The sequence below is a fragment of the Vanessa tameamea genome, chromosome 20, assembly GCF_037043105.1.
Source record: "Vanessa tameamea isolate UH-Manoa-2023 chromosome 20, ilVanTame1 primary haplotype, whole genome shotgun sequence".
Taxonomy (NCBI): Eukaryota; Metazoa; Arthropoda; class Insecta; order Lepidoptera; family Nymphalidae; genus Vanessa; species Vanessa tameamea.
The window spans coordinates 8110991-8137532 of record NC_087328.1 but is presented as its reverse complement, the minus strand read 5'-3'; the positions used below and the strand labels follow the sequence as shown (position 1 = coordinate 8137532).

Below are 26542 nucleotides of genomic sequence, written 5' to 3'. Positions count from 1 at the left end.
ATTCAATAGTCCAGTGGTTGAAACGCGTCAATTTCGATCGAAGGTTGCGGATTCGAAGCCGACATCGATTTTCATTTGATTAATTTATACTTATAATGTATTGCGCACGGTGAAAGATTACATCGTGAGGATTGCGCGTGTTGGTGATGTTTAACCACTAACCAGCATTGGAGAAGCGTTGTGGATTACTATTTGACTTAACATATTATTAAGTCTAAATATGTATACATATTACTTGAAAACAAGAATGGGTTGTGTAAAAAAAAACAAAAGAATAACGTAATAATAATTAACGAATTTTAAGCTAAGTAACTTATATATAAGTATCTTCAATTAGATACTTTTTGTTTCCAGTAATTAAAGTAAAATATATTTTATAAAATAATCTCGGCATACTGGTATCAAGAAATAAATACCAACGGTTAAACCTTTTAATCCTAACAATTCTGATTTTACATTTTGAGATTACATTCAGTAGGAAAAAAAGAAAGTTTTCAATTACAAAAACTACTCATATTGTACATATTTATAGTTCCGATTGTTATTAGACCACATTCCACTTCAGAGGAGCAGGTTTTAATCCAATCAGTTCCTTCCTTTGCAGCGCTTGCTAACATCCGTGAGCTATTAACATGAAAAAACAAACAAAATTTGTAATATGATTAACACTTGCTCTACTTAACGAGGCTAAGATACAATGAGTCAGGGAGTAAGTATTTGCGCGGGAGTCGAACGGAAATGCCTAATCTTGCCATTAGCTATCACGGTTCGCGGTTTGCGCGATCTCAGCGATGTCTAAAATATTTTATGTGACGTGCAGAACTTATCTTGTGCGAAGCCATAATAGTGCTTGAAAATTACTCTCGCGGTCACTAATGCTTGTTGTGAGATTGTGAAACGAGTTTATTTACATAGTACATAATATTTCAATACTTCTACAATAATTTTAATGTCTGACCCCGATTTTCTTTAGTTTAGTGTCTTTTATATATGTAACAAGACCATGTATTGTTACTTAAACTGTCTAGATTTAAATTGGGGAATATATATATTAATATTATATGGATAAAATACGCTGCATCTTCTGGTACCTATATTATTTTAGTAGTGTTTCAATTAGGCAACATATTATAAAAAAAACCACTCCTGATTTATTAGTAATTATTTGAATTATGGTTATATTAATGCGTCTGCTTGTATTTATTTCCCATGCTAGACTACCTAGACAGATTTCCTACTTCTACTCAGAAAAATTTGTGACATTTTGTCAACATTAAAGGCATTTCTTATACACTATTATAATATAAATTTAAAATTTAGACGACGCATATATCGGTTTAAAAATAGAATAACACGAGATGTGATAGTTTTCACGTTACACATAAACAAAATAAGAACAGATTAAATATATATAATAATGATGATTAAATAAATAGCAGTTGGACTCATTGAATACCAAAGAATGCGATCAACACTTCCCATGGTCACTATATAATGTCACGTCACACTTTGAATACAAAGCTTCATTATAAATAATCGGACACGATAACAGTTATTCGCAATAGTTTTTGAATTTGGAAGCCGAGTCGATGGACGTGTTGTGATAAGTATGACACATGTTATTGACACGCTTTCGACGATAACACAAGTCTGTTGACATAAAAAAAAAAGTAAAATGTTTTATACAAGCAAGGACGTTCTATGGTACAGTTCGTTTAAAATCTTTATTTAACAATATAATGTAAAGCTCGGAATGTATATCATATCGAGAAAAATGGACAGGAAATTAAATAGTTACTCAAATAAAATAGTCAAATTACTATTTGTCCCTGTTGGGTATCAATCTTATTACTCATTCTATGTACTAGCATCAGTACAACGTATTGTCCGGCTTAAAGGACGAGACAGTTTTAATAGAGGCATATGGAACATAACATCTTTGAATTTAGATCATTTGGTCTGCGGTGCGTCGATGTATAGTTTAGTTTGTACTTCTCGCAGTGTTTCTGAGTTAATGTAATCAGGTAGTCGTTTTCTTTAGAATTTGTTATATCACGTAAAAATTATGATATAGATTTTAGTAAATCCTTGTTATATATTCTTAGTAATTACTTGGTGGTAGGGCCTTGGTAGATACCAACCACTGGTTAGAATTGTTGTGTTCCAGATTGACGGGTGATTAAGCCAGGTAAGGGATAAAATATCTTAGTTTCTAAGGTTGGTGGCGCTTTGACGATGTATGGTAGGGCTTATATTTCTTACAACGCCAATATCTTTGGGCGGTGATGACCACTTATCATCAGGTGACCCAATTACCTATCCGCCTACCTATATCATAAAAAAGACGTTTTACTTATTTTTGTAACCATTGAATTTAAGATATTTTCTCTTTTAAACGCCATTAATGAATGCAAAGTTTAATGAATCAAGAGTTTTCGGAGGCAGTCAAAAAACTGTACACAACGTCAGGAGAAGAACGTAAAGGAGTTTATGTACCAATGAACACAAGGCGGCCATCTTAAAATTATACTCCCACGAACCTTTTATGATATGTATCAAACAAAATGACACAATTTGAATTCCTACATAAATATTCTCATGTGGGTTTCGCAGATATCTTTCAATAAATGTGGTTTATTGTCAAGTTATTTATACAAACCGCCAGTTTCGGAAATTATGACTACAGATTTACTAGTCTGACTAAATACTGAACGCTCATTGGTTATTTATTGCGTCACGAGATGCCATTGACCAATTACTATGCAGATCGAAGTTGAATAATTTAATCTAAATCAAAGTTTGGGAAATTGGAAGTACGTCTGTCACCAAAAATACAATAAAGTCATTATTAAATTTAATAAAAATTCCACATCATGCTTCAGATATTTTTTCTCAACACTCGTACATTTGTAAATTCACGTTCAGCTGAAAGCATTCAAAATGACCAAAAACAATGTCAATGCGGTTTACAAATTGAGGAAAAAATAATTAAATAACAATGAGTGTTGATCCGTCATCGTTCACTAGAACCTCAGTCCGAGTTCGGTGTGTTTGCGTCACGGACAACAATACGGGAGATTTGTTTACGTATGCACAATTGTTTATTGCGCACGCGCAGGACAAGCGCCAGGATTAATTTCATTCCACGATTCAAATCTTACATGTTAATTGATTTAAGAAAATTATACAATATTCATACATTGTCATATTATTGATTGATTTCATAGTAATAATACGTGAAATAGCGAATGGCTTGCATTAATTATAAAATAATATAAAGCATGCATGATGATAATAGCATATAAAAAAACGAATATGATTCCTGATCCTAAGCAAGGTTTATTTTTATGAAGTATATAGGCGAACGGGCAAATGAACGAACTGACGGTCACCACCACCGCCCATACATTGTGCCACAACACCAAAGTGGACCAACCTCGAAACTAAGTTATCATGTCCCTTGTGTCTGTAGTTAAACTGGCTCATCCTTCAAACTGGTCAAGTGAGTGGTCTACCTAGATGGGCTTACATAAAGCCCTATCACCAAGAATAAATTAAATAAATACTTGGCATATAAGAACTGTTGAAATAAATCGAAAAATTAAATTAATTTTATTTTGGTTTACTTATATATCAGGTGTGACGTACTGATGTAATGTACCACTCAAGTACTACTAGGTACCTACTGGTTAAATCTTAATTGTATACCTTTCGCCTTGCAATAATTATGTTTGATTCTAACGTCTTGGGATACTGTACTTATTACCATACTCGTTTAAGAATACTAACTAAATTGTAAATTAAGTTTACTACTACTATAATTATTATTATTAATAAAGGCTAAAGCTTATATTTAAAATAATAAAATGATAATACCATAAATATAAGTGATAAATTTGTGAAGCACATAGATTATGGGCGATAAGCGGAAAGTTTTGAAAGCAAAATCTAAAGATCTAAAATACAACCTAACCCCAACAATAGAATGAGTACTGCATTATAGACTATCAACAAATCCTGATAACGGGTGAGAGTTATAAATTCTAAACAATATTAGATATTCTAGTTGCCTTATTAGATCTGAATGTTATCAACAGAATCAACTAACAATCATATCTGTAAATCTACACGATTCGTAATTGCAATTTAGTTAAACTAAGCGTAGACTTACGGTATCTTCTTGTCTTGTTGTATTTGGATTTTGTTTATTCGTGGTATGATATTTATTGTAGTTTTTGTTTTAGTTTGTATTTTATATTGTAAAATAAAAAACATTTTTGTTTGATTTTCTAGTCTTTGGGTAATATATTTGTCGTATAGTTCTTCGTGTTCCAGATTTAGGATACTTTTGATCTAAATCAGTGTACCGATACGTACTATTAATTATACTATGTATTTATTTTAGATACAATTTATTTTATTATAATATATGTAGAATTCATATATTACAATTTTTTTATTGTTTAGGTAAGTAGCATTTTTGTAGCTGTTTATATCTTCATGCTCGAGTGGAGTGAAATTTTATGATATATATCCTAAATTAATTATATGTATGTAAATTTATTTATAATTTTTCAATTTCCAACACCTAATAGTTCAGTTTCCGGATCCAATAGTATTAATACCAGGGATGGCGCGACCGTGACAAATGGTTTCCTTGGTCACAGGATGTCTTCTTTAAATTAGCCGGAAAGGTTCTCAAAATAATCGAACTTAAAATGTTTGCCATACCAATTGATCAACGTGGCGGTCGTAATAATAGTGGAAACCAATGACCAAAACGTGGAGTTATTAAAGCAACTCGAAATAGAATATTCTCGAAAAGTTTTGCAAGGACGAACTGGATTGACAAATTTAGTCTTAAAAAATGTTTGTAGCGAAATTGTACTTGATTTATAAATATGCACACTAGATATTTTGTCATTACTAACAACTTTAAAATGCGGATATCTAAGTTTCAACTTGGTAGCTATTTCTAGTGAACATCGATCAAGGAAGCTGGTTGGCCAGGATAATAAAACACTTAAACGTCAGAATGTTCAAATTAATGTTCGTCAAGACTAAGAAAACAAGTAAGACTCTGTTAGGAATACTAAAATAGACTTTATGTCGAAATGTATTACACTAGATTATTCTGACTAGTATCAGTAATGCGAGTATTAGAGACACTTTGGTATAAATAGTCCTTAATTCAAATATATATATGTACTTATATACAAAACATATAGTCATGAATACATAAGGAAATACAGGATAACAAACTGTAAGCCTTCTGAAATTTGAATATTCACCAAAGACGCTGTAAAACTGTTGGATTAAATACCAAAATTCGTATAAGAAAATAAATTATTAGCTACGTTGTGAGACATTGTACAGGTAACAAGCAAGATTCATAAATATATGCGTTACTAGACCTAAACATTTTTTTGGTTAAGAACCTTCTCGAGCGTCAGAACAAGTCACTGACGTTTCATTACAATAGGGTGAATGGTTTATAATTATCGAAACGCATAGAGAACAAAACATTCATTTATTGAGAAGGTGAAGATTCGTTTTGTTTGTTGAATTTGAATGTAAATTAACAATATTGATAAATTACGTTCTTGTTTTCACTTAGTTCTTCTGGACATTCCAACTACAAATATATTAAGAACTAAATTATACGTTGTAATTAAATTACAATGTTTACAAATTTACGTCTAACAATTCCTGTACTTCTTAGAGTTAGATTAGAGAAATAGCTGCGCGGGCGTCGGAAACATCTCGCGCCACGAGCTGATCTAATGACGGTCAATTACGAATTACGTAGATACGTCTGGGTGTTACGTTATATCAAAAATTTCAAGCTGGGATTGTTTGTTATTTTAAAACTTAACGCTGAAAGAATTATCAGTTTATTTAATGTTATATACGTTGAAACGTATGAAAGTAATATTATTTAATATCTTATATTATTTATTTATATTCAATTGAATTGTCATCATTAAGATGGGTGGACCATGGAAGGCCACGCTCCTTTGAAGGCCAACTATTGAAAATTCGTAGTTATTGACATGTAAAGATATTCCTTCTGCTATACACTAAGATGCATCAAAATCAAGGCCACAGATGCAGCGGCAAGTCGCATGCGCTGTTATTGTGGCTGTGCGATCTCATGCTTCGTAGACTTTGTCGTGGACGATACAATTGTTAATCGCGCGCACAGAAAACAAAGGTTTTTAGTTTAATAACGGATTATTATCTCATATTTGTTACTCTAAATTGTCGTATAAGGATATGTTTATGGTATTTCAGAAAATAAAATAGTTTTGCCTCGATATATGTTAAAATATTGGTAATGTTTTTAGGAAAGCCGTTGGTTCCTTATAAGGTCAATCAAAAGTTTGACGTTGTTGGACGGTTGGCCTTGCTAGGGCCCATGGGCTTGTAAGGACAAGGAACTTCTACAAACTATATAATATATGAACAGTTACTTTTTAGTTATAAATAAGTACCGTTACATTTTATATTTATAATATTTTTATTTATAAGGTTTATTAACTTTTTAAGTCAAATTGAATTGAACTTTTTCAAAATTATTTTGACAAAAGAATTAGAAGAGGATTTATCATAGCGAATCAAACGTTTTGAAAAACTGGGTGTACCGCTTACGTCTAAATTTATCAGAAAACAAGCCTTTTTATTTTTTAAGAGGTTTAAAATCAAGAAATATTTTCAATATGTATGAACAAGAATGGTCGGACACAAATGGCTCAATATGTTTTTGGCTCGAAACCTATCTATTTCAAAAAGAAAACCCCAGCTAATGAATCCAGCTAGAGCTCAAAAAATAAATAAACCCATTGTAAAACACCAATTTGAAGAATCTCACTTTTAAAAAAAGTAATTGATAATTAATTGTTAGGTTGGCTTTCTTAGGAACATTTTGACCTTACAAAGAACGGACCCAAAAGAAGGCCATATGAGGTAAAAAAAAAAAAATTAAATTTTATTATAAAACGCGTTAGCAAGTAATTTGATGTCAATATAATACTCATTAATACTATTTTTAAATAATTCCCCTTAATATATTCTTAGTTATACGATGGTGTTCAAGTAATGTTCGTTGAGTTTTTTATAGATGATAAAAACATATTGAGCATTTAATGTTTCGCTTAAATGAAAGAACTTATTACGTAATTTTAGTAAAAGCAGATATATCAATTGTTACAATTCTATTTTTAAGTTAAATGACTGATGTATAATATTGGCCTTGTTTGGAGCCGTGTTCCTTGCAAGGCCATTTGGAAGAGCTTAATAAAACTTAATTTTAATAAAAAGTGATTAAAGCTAGCTTAAAATAAAAGTGATTTATATGGTACACAATAAAACAAAGTATTACTTGAAAATTTCGTTCCGTCATTTATCCAGTTAATAAACGAATAAAAAGTGTTTATTCGTTAAAGTGGCCTTCCATGGTCCCCCACCTTATCTCTCTTTCTTTTGTATTTTAAAGCCATGTGACTTATAAATATAATATCATCATAATAAATCAATGTACAAGTATTTAATGACAATTCTTATGAATTTGAATTCGAATGAATCGTGAACTTTCGATGAATCAGTGCTGCTATTGATTTAAATAAAATATAAGTAATGCGTTTCACGTGTGCCTTGACTATTTGAACCCGAACATATTCCATGAAATCGATTTCCCACAAATCAAACTAATTGAAAGCATCCAAAAGAAGCGCACGCGCACCTCTATAAATAAAACAAAGATGGCGGTCGACCCTTCGTACGCGGTAGACAAAAAAATATTTAAACCAGCGTCTGTAAACGGTTTGAAGCTATTAGCAGAAATGCTGACGCCATGGGGCTTTGTTAACAAGATGTTTGGAATAACAACAAGAAAACCGTTGTCAGAATCTACTTGCCTTAAACGGAAGTAATCTGTAAAAATTCTAGTTGGCAATTTCTCGTTGAAGACATTTAATACTAATCACGTGATGTCCATTAATTATGTAGAAAAAAGCCAGAAATTACAGACATTACAGAAATGCTTACTTCTTACGAATGTCAAATTATGACAGACAGTCCCAATGACAGTTTATGACAGAATTAATCGTCCGTTATACAACCTTTATGGAGAAGGCCGGTAGTAAATTAATAAAACAAATCATTCTCTACACTCCTGTTGGACGGATTATAATTTGAAAGCCGCATACAAGTAAGGAACACTAAATCGTAGCCCCGAAATCCGAACAGAGGAAACGGATGTGTCGTTGTCGCCTTTTTAATAATTCTATTTTATATTACGGTCGCGTCTACGTTTGTAGGAATTAAAAATAAATATCTCTTTTCATCTTCCCGATGCGTATGTCGCGCTATGGCTTCCTAAAAGAAAATTCGCTTTTGAAGATCCTTCTCACAATAACTCATAATTCAAATTTAATACTTCTCTTCGATGTTAGCGATCATGGCGTTTAGAACAGTTGTTTTTTCACCGCTACACATGTTTTTGAAAGCTTTATCCTACTGAAGTTTTCTTTTTGTTTAATCATTTCCAATTTTGTTTCTAAATTTTGATGTTATGTCTTAAGATATTGTTGGAAATTAACTGTTAAATATACAAGTGAGAATTTGATCAATTATTGATTCAAACTTACAGTATTAAACAAAATTTCTAATGTTATTTATAAACGATTCAATTATAAACCAGGAAAATAAAATCATCTTGAAATTTTGAAATACAAATTATTTTTCAGACTTGGCTGTGAATTTAAAATATGATTGAAAGACAATTAGTCTGAAATGTTTTATCACTGCCAAGATGTTTGTTGTAGATGTTTTAATATTAGTTATGACAGAAAATTACACCATCGGTTGAAGAGGAAACGAAGCTATTTCAAAACGTCATACGCCAAAACTAATGTAACGGTAGTCATGCGACACCCTCAATAGCTACCAATTTACCTAATAAACTTATTACTTCTTTTAGTTCTTTATTTTCAGGCCAATATGGACCATAATTGAATGGCAAGTTTGTTTTCAGATGCAAAACTATATTTGTGCGATGCAGTATCGTTTTTAAAAACGACATCGATACTTGACGCCTCAAATCCCTCGTGTAGGTTTTTGGTGATTTTTTTTATAATTCCATCAGTCATTTAAAAGTTAAAATTAAAACACTCAAAATACATTTTTCGTCACTAGTTTTTATTCAGTAAGTGTCAATTTTTAACATCGTTAAAATTTATTTTATCATTATGATCTTTACCTTTTTATAAGAAGGTGCTTTTTGCATTGCAAGAGTTCGAATAGAAAAAGACTGTTGTTTCATTTTAAAATAACATGTTACAAAAATATACTTATAATATTCGGGAATATTTGCATCGATATCTTTACTAGTAATCGCTTATAATAGTCTAGGTACAGGTAAGGTAAGGGTTTGATATAAGGGGAAATATCTGAAGCAAACGCCTCTTAAGTTAAGTCCAACTTCAATCAAACTCTCCCCTAGACTGTAGCAATACATCCAACTTGGTATTATACAATATCATAGTTTTTGTTATAAAACTATTGGTACAATTAGTATCATATCAAAGGACTAATGATAACTCATTAAGTATCGAATCAAAATTACCCTTTTCAGTTTTAATTTTATTTTATCGTTTCCTCTTATTTAAACCGACGCATAGATAGTAGGTAATTTTCCTCAGTATAATTTATTTACACATCGAAGCTGTATTTCAAAACGACGTGTTTAAAACGGTACGCGTACACTATGCCTTTGTAACCACTTTTAATTGAGTTTATCTAAGGATCATCAATTGTGCCATTGACATTTTCTGAAAGGTCGTTGTTGATCCGACAACAGCTTAATGGCTTCCGAGTTCCTACAGGAACTCGTCCTGTGTTTATGTTTTGCTTGAGTTCGGAAATGACGCCTAAGTAGATGCATACAACCAATTAAAGCTAAGATTTTATTTGAAAATTTTCGTTTATATTTTTTTGTGTATAATTCCGCACTAGAAGTTTCTGAAACAATTCAGCTCAATGAGGTGTGAGGAACTATTTATAACAAGTGAAATGAAATTATAGTTTTTTATTGTTAAATGACGTAAGACGTTTGAATTTATTCAAACCTTATTTTATAATAAATGCTTGAATTTTTAATCAGTTGTTCATTGTCTTATTACCTGCAAGAATAAAGTTGATTGGATTTGAAAACATTCAGACAGACACATTTAATATAGTATTCTAATATAGTTCTAAAATACACGTAAATTAACTCTGAGGATCTTAAAACATTGTCATTAAAAAAGTCAAAACTTAAACTTTTGAAAATAGAACAGTTAAGATTAGAAATGTAGATGTAGGAAAAAATCATCTTTCTAACTTTTGTAAAAAAGTATATTACATATTTTCCAAATTTGAATTTCGAATTGTAATTCAAATTTCAAATTATGAAAGAACATAGGGTATATTAATAAATATGAATAATCTATTTTTTGTTCTTTTATTTTTATTTTAATAACTAAATTAGAAGTGGAGTTATATTGCAATAAATCAATATATCACATGAAATAAATAAGAACGCTGAAGGTTTTTATTGATGTAATTTCATTATAAATAATTATTGTATTTAATGTCGCATGACAACAGAATTAGTATTTTCATTTACGATCGGATTTATGTCGAGTTTCGAATTTGTTTCTCACAGAATAACCTTGGTGGTGTCATAAAATGATTTCTACGCCTTGGCTGTTTTCATAGTTTTTTACTAATTCTACACTTTCAATAAAAAAAAACTGTCCGCCATAGACACATTCTTGTAGCTTTCAACGTTGAAATAAATGCTGACATATATTTATGGTTGTATTAATATTTTAAGGAAATATGCTAATTTATTTAATAGATAGTACTATCTGAAAAATCCAAATTATAGTGTAAAAAAAAAATCATAATATTTGAAAAAAGAACTTCGAGTTTATTCGAACGTCATTAATTTAGGATGCTTAACTGATTATTCAAAAAAAAAAAGTGTGCTGGATATAATATAAGATTTACTATGTCGAAAAAAATTAATTTAATACAATTCAAAATCGATTCTTTTTTTAAATCTCAAGAATAAATAGAAAGTAGGTAATTAAAGAGAGCGAATCATATTTCTATAGTAATAAATCCGTCAACGAATGACGACAGATCTTTTTTTTTTTATTTAGTTCGGACCAAGGTTCTTATAAAAGAAAATTATGAGTCGGGATGACATCCGGATATAAATACAACGTTAAGAGACAAATAACGATCGTTGTATGAAAAATGAGACTTAGACATATGGAATATGAAACTAATCGTATCATTATATTGAAAAGGAGCGATGATGTGCCCTTAGAGGTCCTAATGAGGCCCCGGGGCAACAGAGTAGTGGCCCCCGATTATTATCTTACAAATTAATATGAAAAAAAACATTTTCGTCAGCCAGGTTTTTCAATAATTTATTTACAGATGCCTTTTTTTAAATTTAAAATCATTTAAAACAGTAATTATTAAACGTCAAAAATGCTTGTACATAGTTGTTTTTTTTTACTCTATAAAATCTCTATTCTGGTATCCCCTCTCTAATGGGGGTCTCGCGGCTGTTGCCTCGGCCCTTCCATAAATCCGGCTCTGGATGCCGCAAAACATCTATACGAATCTATACTATTATTATAAATCCGAAACTTTGCTTGTCGGTCTGTTGCTCTTTCACAGTAAAACCATCACAGCGAATTTGATGAAATATGGGATGAAGCAAGCTCCGCTGCGCAGCTCTGCTCCGCAAGACTCCTTAAAACAAACGAATTGTGAACAGTCAAAAATACTTTAAGATAACTTTCTTCCCGAGAATGACCTCATAAATCATTTCTGTAAGTCGAGAGTCGGCCTTATAGAAACACCCTAAAGCTTGGGACTTGCGTATTGTAAGTCCAACATCTGGCTTGAACCTCAGCCCTCCCAACCAGTGACGCTGTCGAGGCGTAGTCTGTAATCTATATAAATAAATTTATAGGTACATGTTTAAGATTAATATGTTTCGACACAGTTTAACCTGTTACTATGCAAATACATACATATATTTATTTCTTTATAGAAATGGTTTTATTATTAACGACTTTATTGTAACGCGTCACTGGGTTACGTTGCACCAGAACAATTTCGTATATCGTCCAACCTTTGCCATAGCAATTTGAATATCTGTCCAAACTGTGAGACCAGTTTTAGGTAATGTTTTGTATTTATATGTAAGATAAATATTATGTACTATAGATTATGCCCTTAAATAAATTCTATTATAACATAAACACGTCGAAATGTATCCTTGGATCAATTCCAAGCTGAGATTTCTAAGTTTTTGTTACCTTTTTTATGTTCAAGACGTTGCAGCGTGTATGGTATGTCCAGGATAATTTTGAAGAAGCATCCCAAGAACGCTGTTTACTTATATTTATGTTGTTTTCGGACCATTTGACTGTAATATTTATAGTATACTAGTTTAAACGTTCAATGATTATATTAATCTAAATATAAAAAAAAGGAAAAAATATTATATTCCGATATTTAGATTTAATAACTGTTTTGAGGCTGTGTAGTTACATAAAATTATAGATCTTATGGACGATGGCACTTAGACGATATAAGAAGTGGTCTTCCTAAGTTTATAAATACTATCATAATAGCAAATGCAGAGCAATGGACTGTCTACATAGAAAAAAGTATTACCCGAAGAAAGAAATCATCACACAACAATAAGTAAATTATCATAGTACGTCACAAATCACAGGATTCGAACAACGAAAGATTAAAAAACACAATACCATTGTTCTTAATGATCCCTCTCAGAGTACAATGTCTGTACAAATTAGTGATCTTCCTTGGACTGCATAATTTAATAACTTAGCCAATATAGCCCTGTGTGGTCGGTCCCATGTACCGGTGAAAGTTGAAACGTTTAGATATATATTTATCTTAAAATGTTAATAAATAATGAAGGCTGTGTTTGTTCAGAACTGTTAAATTGATTTAAAATTATCGCTTCGTTTTTGCGATACTTTATTTAAATAAAGACGTTTATCAACTTATTGATTTGAAGCGAGATGATCTTATGAAGGAGCCAGTAGATGCTTGTTGACTTCCAGGCAGGATATATAACATACATATATAATTGTATTTAACTAACATGTCTGTGTTCTTCTCGGTAGAATCTACATTCCGAACCGGTGGTAACTTTACTTTAAATAGTTTGTTAAATGACGATTCAAAAGTGCTTGTAAAAGCCTACTTGAATAAAGTATATTTTGATTTTGATCAGAAATGTTTTTTTTTACGTTTTCAATGGAAAGTGTACATAATTATAAAAAAAATAATATATAAAGTTTACACTGAATAGCAATAAAAAGTGTATCTTATAAAAGTAGTTCAACAAAAAAATATATAACTTCAATAGTATAGGGTTAATAAATAATATAGCAAAGAGGGTTCCGTTGTCTGAAAGTTATCATCAGATCATTATGAAATTTAAATGGATCCATTTCGGGTAAACCTGTCTAGAACAAAAAGACTTTTGCAAATCTGCATAAAATAATATAAATAACCAAATTGAGAATTATCTCTTGTTTTGAAGTCGTTTAAATATATAACCACCACCTTTATTTGACAGTGTAATATTTATCGATTAAGTGAAAATGTGGTAATGACTTAATGTAATATTATTTAAAATAATTTTAAATCTTACTAGAACAATAAAGAACACTTAGAAATTAGGAAACAATATCCTGTAGTGAATATTTATTTCAATCGCGAGAATTGCATATAAATTCACTTTTTTATAAATTTTCGGTTGACTACATCCTTTCGGTTTTCCTGTCAAATGCATTTGCCAATCATCGATGGAATAAAAATCGAACATTCCAGAGGATGGTCACACGTCCATATGTTCTCACGGAGTCGCTATTGTTTTTAAAAGAAAAAAAAATGTGATTGAGTCTTGAGAAAGCTTTTTTGGACCCAAGGGCACAGGTTTGCATCTGTTCAACATGTGCAACACTAAAAATCATTCGGAGCTTGCGAAAGAAATAGTGATGACGTATATCGTGACGATTATCGATAAATAATTGATTTTTAGTTTTCGATGAACACAAATCTGTTCTTCCTTCCACTGCATTCATATTTGTATCATATAAAATACGTTTGCTCTTAATATAAAAAAAACTATATATAACTGATCAGAAAACATTTAGAAGATTTATTAAATTCAGGATCAACAACGAAAATGTTTTTTACAATTTCACTTGTATTTTTATCGAACATTATTATTCAAAATGTTCTGTATCGAATGAACGAAGCTCATCACTATCGGGCACCATAATTCACAGACCATAAATCAGGGCTGGTAAAGTCGACCGAGCCCACTTAAACAAAGCAATGCAACATTGTGACTTTTATTTGCACTTAAGGCCTAGCCTAACCTTGACTTATACTTGATGCTAATGACGTATAGTCTTATATGCATTCGTATGGAATGATAGATTCTTTAATAAAAGATTCAGAGAATTTTGTTTAAGGTTTATCCAAAAACTATTATATAGATTAAAAATGCGCTTATTTTTAATGTATGTGTTCCTGTGACCTTATAACAATGTGACAACAGGAAGTCATCCTAATACGGTGCTTATGGTGCTAATCGGATACAGTTCCCATTTTCAAAGGAGATTATCTAATAGGGCCGAAATACCGAACTTTTCTGACTGAGCAACCTCAATGAATATTGTTTTACCGCCCAGACCCGGAATTTGAACCCAGGGTTAAATATTTGCAGCTATGCGGCTCACTAGGCAGGCTTAGTAAATAATTATACAGTAAAATGCAAGAGAAATTTCTTATTCGCCTGCTACTAATTCGAGTATAATCTCGCAATAATCACAGACATTATAGTCCACACGAAGTTGATGGTTAATTACTTAGCAGAAATAAATTAATGATTAACAGTGACAACCCTTTGAATGTTATAAAACATCCCGAGTTGGGACGAGGATTTAATTAAGCCGTGTTTACACAACTCGTAATAAGTTACGTTAATCCCATAAAATATGCAGTAACCTAAATGGTACACCACCGGCCAAAAATAATGCCCAAGTTTTTATAACCTCCAGCCAGGACTTATGAGGGTTAACGCGATATTTAGCGGACATAAAATTATATTTCGGCCATATGCAGCACGTACAAAGCGAATACTTTACATTTTATTTATTTCGAAACGACGCTTATGTCATTTTGTTTTTGTACTTCACAAATTTCAAGTTTCTTTTCCAATGTTTTTAATTAGTTTGGGTTTTAAGAAAAGGCAATCGTTAAAAATGCTTTCGGGTCTGCTTAGATACCCAATTTGTTATTTGACGATACTTGTGTGGTTTTTTTTGTAACTTATGAGCAGTGTCGAAGAATTGATTTTAGTGTTAATGTTATTATTTGTACTAAAGTTATTGAATGAGTGAATGCGTTCAGGGATTCAGTGAACTTTTTGGTCCAACTGCATCTTCTGAAATTGACAATAAAGTTCATTAGTATACAAATAAATTCCTTAGTATATAAAAATATAAATCAGGTGCATTAGGCCGTAGACATTTATCAAAATATGTGAAAACCAGTGAATTTAAAAATATCTGATAGTTCTATTTTTGTTAACTACTATATCTTGTTGCCGTGGATACGACTGTGTCAAGTTAAAAATATATTTATACCTTATATTAACACAAGCATGTTCCAGTTCTTATGACATACTTCTCAGTGTGCTAAAAGTGCATCTCGAGATCGTTGGTGAAGGAAAGCATTGTGAGGAATAACATTCTATTATTATACGATCTACGTATCTTATATATTTTTAACACAAAAGCAAAGTACATGATAAATATTTAGATACAACAAACATCGAACATTAAAAGATAAACTACACCCCAATTTCACGCGAAGTGCTACAAAGATCAAAAATAAACTTTAAGTGCTCCGCCTCCAACAGGTAACGGAGTGCAATAACTTTCTCGCCTCATGAATGCGTTAAAATTATATATTTGGGGTGAATTTATTGCCCTCAGGTGTAGCGTTGCAAATGTGTTTATTTTTATAACACCCCGTCATGCAAATACATGTGGTTCTGTGGATAATATGGATATTGAAAGGCATTTTTTTAAACACCATTTATATAAATCGAATGTAGATTAGATAGTATATTGGTTCTTTGATGATGATGTAACACTGTAAATGTCCTATTACGTCAACATTAATTCCACGAGACTTAAATTACACAACATGGTACATGACAAATAACAAAATTTCATTCGATATGCAAATTTCTTGAAAATGTTTTTCCTATACGAGTTAAATTATAATTTGAATTAAGAACGCGATAGGTCCGTGTATACTGAATTTCAATTTGATAGTAATTATCTATGCGTGTTAGTTCAATTCAGCTAACTATATATTATATGATATTTTCTCTTGTTTCAGACGATACATACACAGTAATAGAAGCATCGACGAATGAAAGACTGCGTCTTATTTGCGGACTGAAGCCGAGGAATCAGATACCGACGGTGCGATGGTTTTTGGATGGGAAACCCGTGGACGGACAGTCGAGACAGCGAATGATGCAACAGAAACAATGGTATGAACCAAAATGATAAATCGTTAACTCTCTAGTAGACATTGATGATATTTTAAATTAATAAAATGATGATCGAATGGCTGACATGTATGACTTCGTAAATAAATTAATTAACGGACGAATTTAATGTATGTATATCTCGATTTGTGATGGTAAATGTTTTAAAGGTAAATTGCTTTAAAAAGCATATTATAAGTACGTGTGTGAATCTACGTGTGTCTGTGCATTTATTATTTCACTTTGTAAACAACAGAAACAAGAATATACAATAAATATAATATCATTATACATTCCTCGAATATATTTAACTAAACAAATTAAAGTTTAGTCTAAATGAAGTCGTACATATTTTACGTTTCATATCCTTCGCTTAAATAACAAGAATACTAAAAATAACGGTGCACTAAATCCAACTCAAGCAACTTACATCAATATTTATGCATTTATATCCGAAGTTGAAATATATGCTATAATTCATATGCAAGCGGGCGTAACACGCGATTCTATTCGAGTCATTTGAAAATAATCTACCGATCATAATAACTTATCAATCACGCCTCTATATTGATACATGGATAAAGAAATTCAGTCAGCTGAATGATTGGAAATTTGTTGATACTAATTTTGTACAACTGTACGTACCAATAGCTGTAACTGAAATATTATATTAAGATTTACACTCCTTAAGTCTAAGAATATTTCAATAAAACTTTATATCTATTAACAGTAATACCATTCTAATTAATGAAATTATTATTTACAATGTTTTAGGCTAAGAATAAAGTCATTCCGGGCGAAAGACGCTGGAGTGTATACGTGCCAAAATGAAGATGACAGAAGCAAGGAAATGAGTGTCACAATTAAACATAAGCCAGATCTCGGCCCCGACAACATTGAGGGTACGTTTTCCTTTTATAGAAATTAAACACAGTGTCTTCAAACGATCATATAGTTTCCGCTATTTTCTCGATGACAACTTTCACCGTGTTTGCCCGTGTCTCGTTTTGAGTTTGTCCTCAGTTATTTCGATATTATATTTAATCGACGTCTTTATTGCCACCCAGATGTGTAAACATAGCAAACGTCCTGGATTCCGAGGCAAATGTGAGCTGTAATGCATTCATACGTCGACATGTTTTCTTATTAAATATATCTTGTATTTATGTTTTATTTTGTATTTTCCTTTTGATAATAATAAATTTAAGTCTACGTACTGAACATATTCGTTTGTTTCTACAGAATATCAATCAGATGTGGACGTTCTAAGACCGATGCCTGAAATACTAGCACAACATTCAGCTCCTCTAGTTGATAATAATACAATCGACGATAACACAACAGATCAAAGACATAAGGAATACGATAACACAAAAGACGACGATCTCGACGATAAGAATGAAAAGGAGCACCTAAATTACGGACACGTTGATGACACTAAATCGAAATATGCACCAAAGTTTAAGCATCCATCGAAAATGTTTCATATGGAAATGAAACCAGCGGGAAGTTCGATTCGTTTTAAATGCGCTGCTGAAGGTACGACATCCTGTTATATAATTTACTAGCATCGTAGAATTAGTTATTGTATCGGTTTTAGTTGGATCGATGTAATAACTTACATGGTATGGTAATATCTTTAAATACTGATTTTATTAAATTATATGAAATAATGAATTCTCATCGAAATACATTTTGTTGACTTCAAATAATAATAGATACAGATGATCTTTAGTCTTATCTGAATGGAACTAATTCATGTATATTAATTTCAGGTAACCCAATGCCCAATATCACGTGGTACAAAAACAGCGGAACTCCTATATCAAGAAGTTATTTTAAACCATCTTATGGTAAATGGTCAATGGCACTCGATGAACTCACGAAAGCAGATAATGGAAACTACACTTGCAAAGTTTGCAGCGAATTGGGGTGTATCCAACACACCTACACACTACACATTCAAGGTGCTATTTTTTATATAAAACAATACAATAATACAGTAGACGAATCTAGAAGAAGTGTAGATGTTGATCGTGTTTTTAATTAGGCTCTTAAAATAAATTTTCAACTGTCATTTAACAAAATCAAACGAAATGTAGATACAAAAATATAATTTAGAAGTATCTTAAGAAATTTTATATCAGGCTGGAAACAGCCGACGTTGATTTTTCATAAATATTACCTCATATATCTTGTAAAAAGTTATTTCAAAAGCACAATAATAACATTTCTCGATTAAGTTGTGAGAAACATATAAGTTGTATAAGTGGTACCAGTTTGATTCTGAAACTAAAGAAAAAATATTGCTATAGAACGTTATCCATCGAAGCCGTATATAAAAGAGGGTCATCCTGGGAACATCACGGTGCTCGTGAACGAGACTGTGCAGTTAACCTGCCCACCAGTTTCCGATTTAGAACCTTTCCTTTACTGGATCAGACCAACAAATTATTCCGTGAAAGATTCTGAAGTCGGACCAAGTGACGCACCAGCTCCCGTCGGAGATCTTGTTGAGGTGTTTAATTGGTTTTTAGGTGTCGGTCTTTAATTGGTTGTGGTATTCAATAATTTGCAACTAAAAAAATATGGTTGCACATAACATTTCTATTGATTTCAATTACAATTGCGATCTCGGTGTAATCACTAGACTTTTATGGTAAATCATGTTCATTTCTTGGTGAAGGATCTACGTAATGGTGGTGGTAATTAATCTGGTTATAATTCTTATAAGATAAGCACTATGTAGCACTTGCTTGAAATATCATTAAAATTAAGCACCTTTCTAAATTATAATATTACGTACGACTAATAAAAACGAACAGTATTTTGTAAATATAAGACCATGTCCATATTTATTCGGTTGTTTTTCATCTTTGTAAAAGGTACATAACATCTTTGTTCATAGAGCGTCTATACGCGAAGCCTGTGCTAACACAAGCGGCCGTCAATCAGACCAAGCTGGTCGGTGAAACGGCTAGATTCAGCTGCGAATTCCTAACAGACCTTCATCCGTCCCTTTACTGGATGTATTTCACGAAACACGAGTACATCTATAATGAGACAACCACAGACGCTTCGACCAAAGAGTCCGTTGTATACAAAGATGTAACAAAGATAGTTACGGTGAGGGTCGAGTGACTAACGCATGATTTTTGTGTGAAGCCGTTAATTGAGTTAAATAAATCTGAATGTTACCTTCGATAAATTTAATTCACCTGTATAATGAAAATAAATCTATGAATGAAATAGATGCCAATGTCCTTTGTTCGGGTCAACATTATTATCGTCCGGAGATAAATGATTTTGTCGACGCCCACATACTTGGCATCTTCTTCGTAACCACAATTAATTGCAAGCATGCTACTAACGATATGAAAACAAATAAAATAATGCTTAGTAAATAGTGCCTGTTGCATGCGTTCGATTTCAATATTTCCTTTGGTAAACTATAAATTTAATATAAACATATTAGTACTACTCGGTAGATACCGAGACATTTGAATCATAAATTCAATAATAAAAAATAATTTTCTTCTGTTTAAATTTATGTATTAAAAGTATATTTCAAATAACTCAAATTTATGGAACGATGAAAATTTTTTATCAATTCTTGCATGCTATGTGTCATATTAAAATGCCTTATGTTTTAAAATAAATCAGAGCATGAAAGATTTGTAAATAATGATAATATATAATAAATATCTGTTTAACGTAATTTATTATTACAGAGCGAAAATCCGGAAGATAAACCAGAACAGCTGACTATATACAATGTGACTAAAGAAGATGAGGGCTGGTATGTTTGTGTTGCTCTCAATACACTTGGAAACACCACAGCTAAAGGATACTTAACTGTTTTAGACTGTAAGTATAACATTTAAAACTAAATTTACAAATTTCATGTCTAAAACATAGACATTAAATAATTACTTAATTATATCCGATTGGGGACAACAAAAATTAGTACAATTCAAAATTTTCCAAAAGAAATACTAAATGATTTCGTGACTGTTTGAGAAACAGCAACGTCGATGTTCAAAAAGTTTTAATCTATTGAAAAATGTGTTACTGCTATCTACACGGACCACAAAATTTATACATAAGGGTGACAATAGTCTGTGTTTAGAAATCATAAGTGAAAGACACAATTTAATTAATAAAATAAATACATCTTTTTATTTTAGCTTTACCGATAACAGAAGCACTGGACCATGGAAAACATACGGTGCTTATTAATGTTCTGACCGCGGTGCTGGGAGCGATGTTCTTTGTTGCTGCTATTATCGTGGTGATGATATTCAAGAAATTGAGACAAGAGAAGGAGAAGAAACAATTAGCGATAGAAACTGCAAGAGCTGTTATAGTGACGCATTGGACGAAGAAGGTAACGGTGGAGAAGCCGCAAATGAATGGCACACCGAATGCTGCTGGAGAAGGATTGGTAAGTTTATATATGCTGGATATATTTCAAGGTGGAAATGAACTATATGAAATTATGTCTCTAAGGCTCGTTGATCTTTTTCGAATAGATCCAAATTTTATTCTACGAAGACAAGCAATAGTTTCACTTAATAAATATTATTATTTTGATATGAAACATCATATTAAATAATTGCTCTATATATAAATATTTTATTTAATACAATATGAAGTGATTGTTAGGTATGTGATACACTTTTTCCATGTGCTAGTTCAATTAAAGATTCCATCATAGTTATTTAAGTAATTAGGTGTCATGTCATAACTAATTAACTTATTACAGTTAATGCCAGTGGTAAAGATTGAAAAACAGAAGCTATCTCAAGTCCAAAGCAATACATGTGATTCAATGATGATGTCAGAGTACGAGTTGCCAGTCGATATAGATTGGGAGGTACCCAGAGAGTCCCTCTGCATTGGAAAGATATTAGGAGAAGGAGAGTTTGGAAAGGTTGTGAAGGCGGAGTGTGTAGGGATACTAAAGCCAGGATTACAGTCTGTCGTGGCCGTCAAAATGTTGAAAGGTATGTAATTGGTTAATTACTAATTTAAATATAAAGATGAAATGTTTATTTTATGAGATACTTTTATCCATAGGTAGTCGCAAATTGTTTTCGTTTTAGGTATTTATTTTGTAATCATGCAATTTCACTTTCAAAGACTTTCCTAATCAATTTTCTGACCAATTTTTCCAACCCTACCCACATTTTTTCTAGTGTGTCACTTTCTCAGTCCGTTAATTTCATTTAATATTTTTTCACACAGAGGGCCATACAGACGCAGAAATGATGGCATTAGTGTCAGAAATGGAGATGATGAAGATGATAGGAAAACACGTGAATATCATCAATTTACTAGGATGCTGCACACAAGACGGACCTCTATACGTCATAGTGGAATATGCACCTAATGGCAATCTGAGAGAGTTTCTCAGAAACCATCGACCTGGAAACAGGTACACATCATGTGATAATACTATAACTTGAAAGGTTTTTCCTCTAACTCCGTTTGAAAGGTCTATAATTTAGTGTTATTTTAAATGGTAAATGTACGAACTTGTAAGAAAATAATAAAATGTCTTAAGACTAATCTTACGTTGATCGTAAGTGAGTTCGGACGGAACATAATTGGTTTTATTTGGAACGGGCGTTGAACTACTTGACTTTAGCTTATTTGTGTGATCATCGAAGGGTAGTATTAATTATTAATGAGACGGCGAACTATTTCACTAAATATTAAGAGATACAAATTAACACAACAGTTAAATATTGTAGTTATCAATTTAAAAATATATTTATAATTTATGTACTATGTTCAGATATGAATCTCCTACTGAAGATATGAAAGAAAAGAAAACATTGACACAAAAAGATCTTGTATCTTTCTCATACCAAGTAGCGAGGGGAATGGAGTACTTGGCGTCCAGACGGGTAAGTTTTATTCTATACATTTTAAGCTGCTGTAAATCTTACATTAAAAACAATATAATCATATTAAACCTTATTCTTATCTCAGCTTATATGCGAATTACGCCAGACCGTATAATGCTGCTAAAATCTCGGATAACTTGATCAAGCAATACGCCATCGTTTGTGAAGTTTTTATATATTTCAATTGTTATGCCATTAGTCATTTCTTTTTAAGTGTTTTATTAAGATTAAAAATAATTAAAAACAGAATAAACAAACTTGAATAGAATAAAATCGATAATACTCAATAACAATATTGTATCAACATTTGTCTAATATAATACCTGTCAACACCAGTACTCGTACTCTATGGTTTTTTAAGTATGATTAAGTTTTTATTCTCTCTTTCAGTGCATACATCGTGACTTAGCAGCTCGTAACGTGCTGGTATCAGACGATTGTGTACTGAAAATCGCAGATTTCGGTCTCGCAAAGGACGTTCATAGCAACGATTACTACCGCAAGAAGACAGAAGGCAGGCTGCCTGTTCGGTGGATGGCACCTGAGTCCTTGTACCACAAAGTCTTCACAACTCAGACTGACGTGTAAGTAGTTAAACTCTCCGTTTTTTTTTTTCAATCTTAATCATTATTATTCTATTTACCTTACATGGTATTCAAAATTGTTACGTGCACTTGCTCGTGAATTTAAAATCCATCATCATCCAGTTCTTAACCAACAATTGTACGTTCAAGACTGGACAAAGAAATGTGATCTGCGTTTGGTGCAGGGCCAAATTAAGTCGAGAAAATACCGTCCTCCCCAACCCCATAAAAAGGGGTCAGATTAAAGATTTTATAAAAAAAAATTATGTAAAATAAAAGTACATTTATTCTACCTATCTGCACAATTATATTCATTGATAACAATTATTCAATTAATTTGGTAAATTATTTGGGGACATGTGCACTTCTTTGTTGCCCCAGATTTTTGAATCCACCCCTAAGTTACAATTTATTTAATACTATTTCATAATATTAAAGTAATAGAAACACATTTTTTTTTCAAAATACAATGAATAAAAATTAAATATATTCAAAATTAGATCCAATCCTGAAAAGGTTTTGTTTCTTCTTCACAGCTGGTCGTTTGGTGTGTTGCTGTGGGAGATCATGACCCTGGGCGGAACTCCGTACCCAACGGTCCCAGGACAGTACATGTACCAGCACCTCAGCGCTGGTCATCGGATGGAGAAACCGCCGTGTTGTAGTCTTGAAATGTAAGAATTTTACAATTTTTTTTTCAAAAATGTATCTTATTTAATGAATGCATTTTTTTCATTTATTTATAATTAATTTTCTATTTAATTATGGGTTTGCTGAATATGGTATAGCTAACTAAATTATATGAATAATAATTATTATGATAATCACCCCTATACGCCTCCTAACAGGAATACGTCGAATTACCAATAACCCTGTATATATGGTATTACATAATAATAATTAAAAAGTATTGTTTAATGTTCCTATGTTTCAAAAATGACTAAATTTTAAATCTTTATCAGTTAGTGTTCAAAGTAAATGCTTATCTTAATTCGTGTCTCATGTGGGATTTGTTTTTCAGATACATGTTAATGCGAGAGTGCTGGTCTTTCTCTCCTGGCGACCGACCATCGTTCACCGAATTGGTCGAGGATTTGGACAAAATATTAACGGTAACCGCCAACCAGGAATATCTGGACTTGGGTCTACCACAGCTCGACACACCACCATCTAGCTACGACGGCTCTGGTGATGAAAGTGATAGTGAATTTCCATTCATCAAATAAAATTAAAAATGACATTTTGAAGAAGATTCCGTTATTGGAAGATATGTGATGTGATTTAATATGAGAAAATCTTTTGATTTTTTTAAAATATATTGGATTGTCGAATTTGATGAAATGATAATATCATCAATATTACCTGCCTAATGATGAACTACGTATGTACGTACGGAATTGATTAATCGATGGATTTGAAATGGCAATTCGAATATATTATTTTATGAGCAGTTATAGTTTAGAATTGTTGAAAGGACTTAAACGATTTGCGAAAACGGCGTTCAAAATCTTGATATCATATTTTTAAATATTCAATATTGAATGTCTATGGACTATTTCCGTGTTCAATAGTGTTCCGTCATATTGAATTGACAGTGTCAAGTGGATGACATGACAGGAGATGACAACTTTGACAGTATTGAAAATGAAGATACTCATTATCGATGAGATTAGTGACATTTTAGTTATCTAAAGAGAATTTAGGAATTTCAATATTTCCCACCTTAGTTTAGTAGGCTTAGAAAAAACTTGGAATTATTATATCTATGGTTTTTACTTTTAAACTTAGGATAGACTATGATGAAATCGTTTAGAAAATTTATTATTGTATTTATTATTGTCGACTGTCAAATGCAATTTTAGTTATTTATTATAAGGAATATTTAAATATGGACATGCTTCTATAATATTTTATTAATTTAGTTCTACTTTTTGTTGTTTTTTTAAGTTTTTGTATTAAGTTGGTAGAAATTCTGTTTTACTCTATATTTTTCGTATTATTTTTTTTATTTATTTCTTTTCTTTAAGTACCAAAAATGCATCACAGAGTATCGCGTAATATTTTGTAAATATATTTTTTTATAAGCTTTCTCAGACAAGATATTGTATAGCTATAATAATATTTTAGTACCAAAGTTTGTTTATGAATCGATGTATTATATGAAAGTATTATTGATTAATATTTTATTTCAAACATTTATATTGTTAATTAAACGAACTGACTGATATTTTTGTCTTGTATTTACGAGTAGTTCAGTTTTTATAAATTAAAGTAAATTTGGTATACTGAAAAAAAAGCATTATTTAATTCAATTTATAAAACTATTATCAAAAGTCTAGTCCCTAATTTTCGGATAAAGTTATCTTTCTTAGTTAGATTAAATTTTACCATTGATATTTTTCAATTGTACTTAATTAGAAATTTAAGTAATGAAATAAACAATTTAATGAATAAATGTAAATATTATTTTGTAATTGCAGCTTGTAATGTCACGTGTCATCAACGAATAATTTGAAATGTTCCTACTTTACAGTGCATGAAATTTATTTAAATATAATATTTGCTTTTTGGCATAACATTTTCAGCCAAAATGTACATAAATATAAGAATAAAAATTATGAATGTGAACCATTGACTAAATAATTTGAATAAAGAATATCAATGAAACACAATGATTGATTGTAAATACACTTTTTTTAGTATTAAAGCAAATGTCATGCTTATTCGATGTTTCGCAATGTTTGTATATTTGATTATATCTATCTGAATGTATTATGTATTGATGTTGTATGAGATGAGAATAAAATATATTAGTGCAACTATAATATCGTTTTCATTAATAATTTATTTGTTCTTTTATTTGAAGTATGTACTTTCTTTATTTATATTTTTTACAGAGTAACATGATTATTTTTTATGTTCTTGTAAAGGCTGCCAGATAAGTTGAGTCTTAACGGTGAGTTAGTTTCGGGCGGCTGAGTATTTCAATTGCTAAATTGATTTCACGTTGGCTTGAATTAAATGTTTAATCGTGAATGAGTAGATTAACTAAATAATTGTGTTTTTTAATATCAATATTTTGAGGCAGAATATTGTTTTCTTTTTCTATTGTGAGCTTGCCTTAAATTAAAAAAATAATGGAGAAATTTTCTACCATCTTATACGTTTGGTCTATTATTATTAGCTTTACTTACTTTAATAAGAATAAAAAAAAGTTTCGCATTCATATTATATTCAACAATACAAATTACAATAAAAACATTTTCGTGTATGCGACAAATTCACTGATATAATTATGTATGTAGGACGTGTACTTATCTAAGTAGTAAATTAAATAACCGAAGTTATTAATTATTTATTTTAAAATC

The 26542-nt window shown here is 31.2% G+C and overlaps 2 protein-coding genes across 4 annotated transcripts in view; one reads left to right on the top strand and one right to left on the bottom strand.

The window, feature by feature from the left end:
* LOC113401587 (fibroblast growth factor receptor homolog 1) overlaps positions 1–25999 on the top strand; it is a 73400-nt gene extending 47401 nt beyond the window's left edge. For 2 of the 3 annotated variants that reach the window (XM_026641557.2, XM_026641555.2), the window contains exons 3-15: positions 16525–16681; positions 17453–17580; positions 17921–18217; positions 18454–18645; positions 19587–19804; positions 20410–20545; positions 20866–21122; positions 21444–21684; positions 21926–22115; positions 22479–22590; positions 22981–23174; positions 23711–23848; positions 24196–25999. In XM_026641557.2, coding sequence (XP_026497342.1) covers positions 16525–16681; positions 17453–17580; positions 17921–18217; positions 18454–18645; positions 19587–19804; positions 20410–20545; positions 20866–21122; positions 21444–21684; positions 21926–22115; positions 22479–22590; positions 22981–23174; positions 23711–23848; positions 24196–24400 — 2465 coding nt within the window. In that variant the 3' untranslated portion in view covers positions 24401–25999. Of the gene's footprint in view, positions 1–16524; positions 16682–17452; positions 17581–17920; positions 18218–18453; positions 18646–18993; positions 19197–19586; positions 19805–20409; positions 20546–20865; positions 21123–21443; positions 21685–21925; positions 22116–22478; positions 22591–22980; positions 23175–23710; positions 23849–24195 lie in introns of all 3 variants that reach the window. The other variant, XM_064218001.1, reaches the window with a different exon arrangement.
* Cv-c (crossveinless c) overlaps positions 1–26542 on the bottom strand; it is a 517053-nt gene that overhangs the window by 171718 nt on the left and 318793 nt on the right. The gene's annotated exons all lie outside the window — the stretch shown is intronic.